This window comes from Xenopus laevis, chromosome 7L, assembly GCF_017654675.1.
Source record: "Xenopus laevis strain J_2021 chromosome 7L, Xenopus_laevis_v10.1, whole genome shotgun sequence".
NCBI classification, from domain to species: domain Eukaryota; kingdom Metazoa; phylum Chordata; class Amphibia; order Anura; family Pipidae; genus Xenopus; species Xenopus laevis.
This window is the reverse complement of record NC_054383.1, coordinates 33148001-33158614: the sequence shown is the minus strand read 5'-3', so window position 1 is coordinate 33158614 and position 10614 is coordinate 33148001. Positions and strand designations below refer to the sequence as shown.

The window sequence follows — 10614 nt, the reverse complement described above, 5'->3', positions numbered from 1 at the left end:
TATCAAAAGTTTTAGTAAATTATGCCATCTGTTATCTATGAAATATCAGTTGGCAAATATTTAGATATCAGACTTGAAATATACACTCACTGTATCTGGCAGGTGATGCATAATTTGTGTTTTTATTAAAACATCTGGGTATAATCAAGCATAGCTCTTATTAATACTGTCAGATAGAATTGAAAGTACAATACTATTTTGGCATTGAACTTATCCTATCATGTCTGATATTAAAATTCTCCTTTTTCTATCAGATCATGTACAATATGATTTCCTTCATAGGTATTACTGTTTAAAAATACATGATTCAAATTATATATTTTATCGTGGGACCTAATGCAGCATTTGTGTTTTCTCAGCTGCTCACATACTGTCTGAACACTTGAGTGATTGATATAGTTAATAAAATAAATATTTGTGGGTTAGACTAAATGATCATCATATCTATAAGCTTTGTTTTCTTTGGCAAAGAACTGCTCTGGTTTTCAAATAAGAAAAAAAATGTTCCTTAAAGTAAAAGATTTACATTGTACATTCCATATTCTATAAAAGTTACCCTCAGACTCCAATTTACACGGGCATAATTTATCAAACCCAAAGCCTTTTAGGCAAAGGGGTTAATTTGGTGACTTAAATGTTGAGCATCCTACTTCACAATTCAAGAAATACAAGATACTGTATATAAGGAGCCAAATCTTTTAAAACACATTTACATGAAACCGTTATAAGTGTAAGTCTGTAATCACGGCTGTCTTCTTCCTGTCATATATCTTTAAAACGTATAAGTCATTTAGCGGGTTATTTACTAAACTCTGGTCTTGCCTCTGAAAGTTGGGTGTATTGTTTACAAAAACACGGTGTCTTACACCCCTCATCAGTGTAACAATTCCCTGAAAATCAATAGCTTCAGTTTTTACCAGTCAACAGGATTTTGTCAGAAAATTTGCAACTAATTACTCATCCAAACATTTCCAGCTCTGGGGCATGGCATGACAACAGACTTTTTTTTTTTTATGGAAATAGCTGATATTTCTTTCAAATGCTAAAAATCTGGCACTTAACCTTTCATTGCTGAGAGACAGGCAGGTATCTTATAGATGCACGTTGTTAAATTGAATATAGTGAGGATGAAAGAATTAGTAATCTAAAATTTAATATAAATATCAGATCCACCTTTTCTTTCTGGAAGCATAGCTGCAGATTTACATGGCTGACTCATGCTGAAAAAAATATATCAGATTGCTAACACATTCAGATTTTTATAACTGCTGGATAATATCAACAGCAGTATCCAGGGGAGCCATAAACTACTGGGTTATTTTCAGTCTCCAGAAATATCTATTATTCTTCAGGATCACTGAGCAGTACTAACATCCTGTTTGGGGTAACTACTGTATATAGTTACTCCCACGTTCACTTATTTATTTTATTGTCACTTTCCTTATAGAATCAAAGGCTTGAGATTTATTTTTATTTTTTTAAATTTAAGTATCACAGAGCTTGACCGGCACCCAGGCAGTTGAACGCTTACTATGTGTGCACCAAATCAAACTAGCGTATATATATATATATATATATATATATATATATATATATATATATATATAGTAAGTAAATTTTTATTCAAGTCCCAGAAGTGCGCTACCGTTCTTCTCTATACATATCTAGATCCCAGGAGCGGCACCCGGGCGGACCTCGTAAGGGTTAACTAAGAGAGTGCGGATCTGCTTGGCTGATATATATATATATATATATATATATATATATATATATATATATATATATATATATATATATATATATATATTATAGTGAATAAAGTACCCCCTCTTGTAAAATATAAGGATATTATAAGTTACCGAGGAGTTTCATGACCATATAAAAAAGTGTTTTATACAGGTCATGGAACTGCGAGGTAACTTCTAATATCCTCATATTTTACAACTAGGCGTACTTTATTTATTATAATACACAAATTTCAGTGAGTCATGTGACAGAAATGATATCAGAACTCACTGTTTATAACTGATGACATCAGAACCCATCGTTTCTAAGGATATAATTTACAAGAAATTCATAGCTTTTGTGTATTATATATTTACTAGACATTAAGCCCGTTAAATTAACGGGCGCTAGAACATATGTAGTCCGTTGCGCGTCTATCTACATCGCTAGGAGATGGTCCGTGGGGCACATGCGCAATAGCGCAATCCCACGGACACAGGGACTGGACACAGAGACACTTGAACTTTATTATATAGGGGATATATATATATATATATATATATATATATATACATATTCAATTTTATTTTCATGATTGTGTGGTTTGTCAAACTATCTCATTCTATAGTTAGATATCACTGCAGTGTTCTAGTTATGACTTTTCATCTTATAACTGGTGCAGGCTATTGCTATCTCCCAGCATCTTAGCCACATTCTTTATTAAACTGTTGTGGTTTTCCACTCCGCTATACCACATATAATGGTCGAGTATAATGTATCGTAAAGAGAAGCAAAAGAAAAATGAAAACATTGTTTACATAATTTACCTTTACGGATTTAATTGTTTTGGATCAGGTTTTGAAACCTAATGTACATAAAATACCTCTTGGAGCATGGCGGGCGTCCCGTCTCTACCAATGCTGTTGGTAGAAGTGCATGCCATAGACGTGGTTTGAAATGCAATCTGGCATCATTGCGTTTGGCGCGAAATTAATATATTTAAAGTGACATCAGGCAAATAGTCACTGCCCAACAAAAATGTCTAATTCTTAGTTCCTGGGTTCGTTATAATATTGCTGTCTGTTACTTATCCTGCCTGTCCCTGGTTTTCATCCTGTCTGCTGCCTGTCCTGATTTTGTCCATCTTTGACTACTCTTCTGAATTCTTGGTGTGTTTGACCTGGCCTGGAACCCCGACTATTCCTACGTGTCCTGTATCTGTACTATATTGACTGTTTGTTACCAACCCGGCCTGGCTTTTGACTACATTTCTTGTTTCCCATTCTACTACAACACGATTGGTTCCCTTGCTTTCTCAGAACTTTTTTCCTTGGTTCTCCCACAATAAGACCTGGCGGCATCTGAGTAGCAGAGGGCTCCACCCGAAGCCAAAGGCAGCTGCTACAGGCAGAAGAGTTGGCCGAGACCAGAACCTTGGAATTAGTTCTAGGTTTGGGATACCCCACATTACACCTAAAAGGGGTGGTGAACTCAAATGTTAAAAAGGAGGAAAGTATTTTGGATTAATACATTGCAGGCACTGTAGCCTAATTGCCTTAACAAAGATTACAATCTGTTATCTTTTTTTATAGAAAAATATTGATATTTGCAATTTTGAACAAAGGTTACCGGCTGTATGGAAATACTGGAGTCCCCCTTTACTATGTATACATTAATTGCTGTCCTTCTTACTATGTGGATTTGAATCAGGTTTCTCTTCACGTGATTAATTTGGTCATTAAACAATGTGCTGTTATTTCAGCGTGTTAAGGACTTGAGAAAGGAAGAAATATATCCCAAAATGTTTGTATAAAAGTTTGCTATTTCCAAACCATTGGATAACAATATTACACAAATGTGATGTCTGCAACTTTCATTTTGATGAACTTGAAAGCCAAGTAAAACTGTCCTTGTGGCCAGCAGCATTAGTAGATGTGCAATTTGTGCATCTAGAACACATGGGGCACACATTTTATTTCAGTATGGAGAAGCAAAATGCCTGACTTAGATTCACTATTCACAGTGGCTCCATCTGTAAACAAGCCCCAGAGATCAGTCTTCGATTCTCTACCCATAATCAATAACATACCTGGAAGCTTTTTTGCAAGAACACTGAGGGGCAAATGGTAACCCAATGCCAAAGTAATACTAACTTTTTAAAATTTATACAGATCCAACAAGTTCCACGGCACTGCACAATACAAGAACAGTGTTTAAATTAAACAATACAGGTTAAGTACTCTGCCCCTTGTTCAGGGAAAGGGTTTACCCTGCTAGTATTACCTGTGTGCCAGTGAATTTCCTTTTGATTCGTCATTTCAAGGTGGGACGCCGATTCTACCATTGCTGTGCACCAGGGACTATCTTCTATCCAAGGCCAGGGTGTGGGAGTGCAATTTGCTAATTTTCCTTGTTCAGGGAAAGCCTTAAATTTGGCTTAATATATAAGGTTAATATATAAGGTTTTCAGATTTGGTTTTTAAGGCCCTAGCAGTGCTGGAATCGGGGAGGTATGCACAGGGATGCTATCCCTCCAAAAGAGTTTTTAATCCCAGAATGTTTTTCTACTTCTCCATGCAAATAAAATGAAGAGGTTAAAAAGCACAAATCAAAATAGCATATAGAAGATCAAAGAAGAGAAATGATTGCTGGGAAAGAATTGGGGAAGAGATGAGACGTGTTATATAGACGAATAAGGTGGAGGCATCAGAGAGCGTTTTAGAGAACAGTACAGAAGACTAAAATAGGTGTAACAAATAAAGGAAAGTTGAGAACAGTATTTAAAAGGTATTATGACATTGTGAATTAAGGAAGACAACTGAAACAGAGACTTAGTCAAATACAGGCATGGGACCTGTTATGCAGAATGTTTGGGACCTGCGGGTCTCTGTATAATGGATCTTTCTGTAAGTTGGATCTTCATACATTAAGACTACTAGAAAATCCAATAATTGGAAAACATACTAAAAGTACAAAGCTACATGAATAAAACCTAGAATCTGTAATGTTATCTGCCTAGTCCCATTAATTCATACCTTAAAGGATCACATTTATTATTTACTAAATTGTAATATTTTTTGTTATCCTTTTAATCACTTATATCAGACCTCCAACCCGAGTATGCAAAATCTGTCTGCACAACTGCAAATAGGGGGCAATTAATCCGTGCGCATGGGTCTTGGAAAGTTGCTGCACGCACTGGGGCCCTCTGAAGTTTTTCACATGGGGGGCCCAGTGGCAGCTTGGTATGCCACTGGTTCTAAGCTCAGCTAAGGAGGCAGATGGGGTGTTGTAATTTGCAAGAGAATGGCATCCAAATGTGTATCTGTTTCTACTAGTAACAATTGTACTGTTATCAGTTTTTTTGTCAACTGTCAAAAAATGAACTCAAGACAATTTATCTTCCTCCTGCTCAATATTTATTTAAGATTTTTTTTGTTGAACAATGAAAGGTGAAAATATATTGAAAAAATGTAATTGAAAGCAAACTTCCAAGGTAAGCTATTTGTAAATGTGATTGCTATTGAAGTAGTATCTGTCCCTTGTTATAGTCTACGCCTGTTATATTCTAAGTGCTGTTTTCCCCTTTTTTTGTGTTATATTCAAGATGTATTCATAAAATAAAGGGAGCATATCGTACATAATGTGAATCTAGGGAGGGCCTCATTTGTCTTTTTTTTGTAATGCTCCAGGGTAGGTGCAGTGGACAGCTTCAAGGACAATGATATTGCTCTCAAAAGGATATGTTGATCCTTCCCAGAAACTTTGTTTGTGTTACTTTTTTCATGCAAGAAAAAACAAAAACATTATATTTATACTAAGTTGAAATAGATCTTAAATACTGAAAAATTGTGCTGTACAGTGAATCCACCATAAGGCACATATGTAAAATCACGTATGGATATTTGATTCCGGTACGCAGAGCTGGAGCTATTATGCTGGCACTCTGTAAGTGCAAATGCATAATTTATAATAAAATTATGGAATTCCACTATTATCTACGATCTATAAACTATTATATTATTCAACCTTACTTTTTGAAAGCTTGCAAAAGCGATTTAAATAGATCCTAGTAATTATAATAAAGAAGATATGGTAGATGTGAAAATAATAATGTAATACTGTATACAATAATCCCTGGTTATCTGTAGTCTTTTTGAGTAAATGACTGACTTTCAACACGTACATGTTTATATTAGCTTCATATCCACTAGATGGCACTAACAGTATAACTGCAAAAATCCAAAATACGTTGCAGTATGTTGGAAAGGATGCTTCTGCTTGTTTCCCATTCAGTACGGAAACTACACACTGCCTCTAAGTTGCTGCAAGGAATGAAACAAGCATAGGAAACACTAAAATCCCCAGAGCTGCTGGTGGTGACAGGCATGATTATTCTGCTACCCTCAAGATCCAGAATCATGCTTTGCAGCTTTTCTTTGAAGAACAGGCAACACCGTATCCTACTTGCTACATTTGGACTAGAAAGCTAAGGCATCATCCTGGAAGATTTCTGTACTTTAGTTTTTTGTGGCTCAAACATTACCCTTTCAGCAGTTAGTGCACAAGGTTTGCTGCATTGGACAAAGATTGTGCCATTAATGGACTTCTGCTCTTGGAAAGACACCTCTGGGGCTCTGTGTAAACTTCATATCCAGCACAATGGCAGTAAGTGAAGGTGCCAGGTCAGTTATATGAATCATCATTTTGTCTCCTCGTTATGTTTTTCGGTCTACTCTCACTGAACCATACAAACGGATGGCAGTATTAAAGGAACTACTCTATGATCTGGTCATTGACACAGAGAGGTGATTATTGAAGATCCAATGAGTTGGGGGTTTACACATGGACCACATAAATCACCATGGTCATCGATATCAACAGTAGTTTCATGCACAGCAACATCAGATCCTATGTCATCGAAGAGCTGAAAGATCATAGCACCTCTATTATGATTTCTGGATCTTTCGATCCCCGTCTGCCTAAGATTCTTCAGGAAGCCACCACAACAAGCCCCATTCCAACGTCCACCTTTACCAGTGAAAATGACACACTGTGCGGAGAACTGATGATTCTTAATTATGGCCACATTGAAAAACTGGTCATCGGAGCCATCCTATCCTTAATCACTTTGCTAACGATTGCAGGAAATTGCCTGGTGGTCATATCAGTGTGCTTTGTGAAAAAACTCAGACAGCCTTCCAACTATTTGATCGTGTCTTTGGCTTTGGCTGATCTCTCAGTCGCTATAGCTGTCATGCCTTTTGTCAGTGTTACGGATCTCATTGGAGGCGAGTGGATCTTTGGCCATGTATTTTGCAATGTTTTCATTGCTATGGATGTCATGTGCTGCACAGCTTCCATTATGACTTTATGCGTTATAAGCATCGACAGGTAATGTCTCAGTATTTAGGTTTCTACTGTAGCAAGATCCTTGGGTCAGATTTCTTGCCATGCTGTCAAAGGGGGACATTGGATTCATTTACAACTTTTCATTTCACCTGTTGAATGTGAGAATGCTAAAGGGGAAGAATTCTAATGAAGAAAATTTCCACCAGGGGTCACTTTTGCATTTTACCTTTATTTTGAAATGCAGCTTAATAAATAATTCTCTAACACACAGCTTATCAGAATCAAATACTGATTTACCGCAGCCAGAAACAGTTTAATATTTAGGCTTTGTATTTTCTTTTGAAGCATAATCGCTGGCTTTTATATGCCTTACCCCAAAGGAAAACAAAAATAACTGATGTTAAGTTTGAATGACATAATTATATATGTATTATTTACAAAAGATGTGGAATTGAGTTATTTTGACTTTATTTTCATTTCTATCCTCCCATTATTCTTACATGCTGTGACAGTCAGATAGTTGCAGTTACTGAACGTTCTTGTAGGGTTATCAGAGATCAGTGATAGTAATCTTGTGCCGTTTCCTCCCATTCATTCTATCTATGTTATTAGATTCCCGATAAAGCATTAGTTGGTGAAAAATTACTATGATTTAAGCTGAATCTTGGAAAGATTTCAATTTGCATGTTACCAAGAGTGTTTCTCAGGCTCTATGTATAGTCCTAGATAATTCTTTCACATGCTGGATTTCATTCTGTGATTCTTTGTAAGTTTTAAAAATTAATGGGGGAATGTAATTAAAGTCATTAATAAAAGTAGCTTTTGCTAACACCATCATATGCCGTGTTGGAAGAAAAATTGCAAATTTTATGTATTGTATGTATGTAATAGCAATTCTTAGAGAAAAATGATTTTTGACATTATAATAACACCTTACAATGCATTCTGCAATTTAATAACTGTTAGGCGATTATGACATGCAAAATGCGAATTTTTGTTCTTATTTCATAGAATTCTTTTTTCATTTATGATTTTCATTACATTTACCCCAAAACATTTGCTGTCAGTGATTCAACGATTCCTTAGAGCTATAATTATAGGTATGAGTGTGGGATCTGTTATCCAGAAACCCATAACCCGGAAATGCTCTGAATTACGGAAAGGCCATTTCCCATTCTCCATTTTATCCAAATAATCAAAATTTTTAGAAATGATTTCCCTTTTTCTGATATAATAAAACAGTACCTTGTACTTAATCCCAACTAAGATATAATGAATCCTTATTGGAAGCAAAATGGTATATTTGATATTTAGATGATTTTCTAGTACACTTAGGGGCAAATGTATCAAAGGTCAAAGTGAAAATTCAAATTTCGAGCTAATTTTTGTGTACTTCGATTAGGGAATAGTCCAAATTCTATTCAAATTTGAAAAAAATTCAAAAATTCGAATTTTGAAATTTATGTACTGTCTCTTTAAAAAATTTGACTATGACCATTCGCCATCTATAACCTGCCGAATTGCTGTTTTAGCCTATGGGGAACCTCAATTGGTGGACTTTGAAAAATCAAAGTCTTTTTTGGGGAAAAACTTTGAATCGTACGATTTGAATGTGCTATAACTTCGATTCGTGCTATTCAAATTCAATCGAAAACTGACCTATTTGATTGAAAACGGACCTATTCGGCCAAAAAAAACACTTTGATTTCATTTTGGTTGGTCTTTTTGGAATTTGAATTTTGAAGTTTTTCAAATTCAAAATTGGACCTTTGATAAATCTACCCCTCAAGGTATGAAGATCCTAATTACGTAAATATCCATTATCCAGAAAACTGATGTCCCGAGCATTCTGGATAACAGGTCCCATACCTGTATTTAACTTAAATACTAGAAAGTCCAACAAGTATTTTCACCCTCCTGTTCCAGTAGAGCAGCATCTTGTTGAACAAACAACTCCTGCACTATACTGACAGCCAAAAACTGTTGAGGAATACTTCAGCTGAGGTTCAACAACAGATATCAGGGCCCAGATTAAACCTTACTGGTGAAGGTAATGGAAGGTTGACACTATAGTATTTTAGTTGCTTGCTCATGTTGAATGGAAATCAGTGAACATTCCCAACAGTCCCAAAATGAAAATACTTCAGTGTGGCTCTTCTCTTACGTCACACATCTAAACTCTGGAAATCAGTTTAAAACCAATGTATTAATTTACAGGGAATGCAAAAAGCTGAAAAGATTTAGCGAAATTGAGACTCAGCAGTCAGGCATGGTATCCTTGCTCAGAAGACCTTCTAGTTCAGCAGCAATTCTTGTAAAATTATTTCATACCACAGTCTGAGTAATCAGTTCAATAATGTTTTTTAGCTGCTGAATGTTTTAACCATAATATGATGTAGTTCAATTAGAGGAAAATGGAACACTTTCACACTCAGTTTGTGCCCTATTTATGAAAAAATATGATGTCCTTTCAAATTGTTCATTAACTATTCATAAGCATAGTGACTCAGAGACTGGATCTTATTAAGGCTGCTGTGTTTCTATTTTATAATAACAATGGCTATGTTGTATTCTTGGTTATACATTAAATAGTATATACTAGGCATTTTATTTTACAATCTTTGGCATTAATTTGATATTATTATCTTTACTATCTCTTTAATGCATAGAGAAAGAAAATGTAAGTCTAAGTAACTTTCCAGGAGACAATTAAACATTATTAGTGATCTTAAAATTATTTGTAAATTAATTGCACTATAAAGGAGTTTTTGTCTGCCCTTTGCTATTGCCTTCTCCTTTTGTTAGAATACAGAAACTATGGGATCTCTTATCTGGAAACACAATGAAGGCCAATGTGAAGGCCATCTTCTGTAGAGTCTTTTTTTCAATAATTTCCATTTTTAAAATTGAAGACACTAAAACAGTACCTTTGTAACGTACGCGTCAGTTGGAACCTTAAAAGCCGTGGCTACACTCGGGTGCACAGGGCTCCCCTGCGGATTCCGGTGTTCACAGACAGCCTTTATTCACTGTATTGTCCAGAAAATCCAATAAAATCCAGTAAATCGAAACACCTACTGTTTTAACATATTTATATTAGAGAACACATAAGGGCCCATTTATTAGAGAACACATAAGGGCTCATTTATGTCTGCAAGTACAGTGAGCAAAGTGCACTTTTTCTCCCACTGAATTGTGCATAAAACTATTCATTAAAGGTACTTCTGTCAAACAGCGCTCTTTGCACTTCCATATAATAGCACAGCTCTGATCAGTCCTTCAGTTGCATCAAAAGAATAGGGCCATATGTCACTTGCACAACTATATTTATGCAGGGCAAAGCAGTTCTTGTCGTTGATACTGCTCATTCACAGCTGGCTACAATGTGTCAACGCTTGAGCTTTTGCCCAAAGTAACTTCAATTTGTAGTCAGGAGTGGTAACTTAAGGTGGCCATAGATGCAAAGAGCCGCTCGTTTGGCGATGTTGCCAAACGAGCGGATCTTTCCCCGATATGCCAATAACAGGCATGGCTATA

At 35.8% G+C, this 10614-nt stretch overlaps 1 protein-coding gene across 2 annotated transcripts in view; it reads left to right on the top strand.

Annotated features, from left to right (window-relative positions):
• Positions 1–5918: 5918 nt before the first annotated feature.
• htr7.L (5-hydroxytryptamine (serotonin) receptor 7, adenylate cyclase-coupled.L) overlaps positions 5919–10614 on the top strand; it is a 68928-nt gene continuing 64232 nt past the window's right edge. For both annotated transcript variants that reach the window (XM_041568753.1, XM_018225324.2), the window contains exon 1: positions 5919–7119. In XM_041568753.1, the coding sequence (XP_041424687.1) occupies positions 6590–7119 (530 nt within the window). In that variant the 5' untranslated portion in view covers positions 5919–6589. The remainder of the gene's footprint in view (positions 7120–10614) is intronic.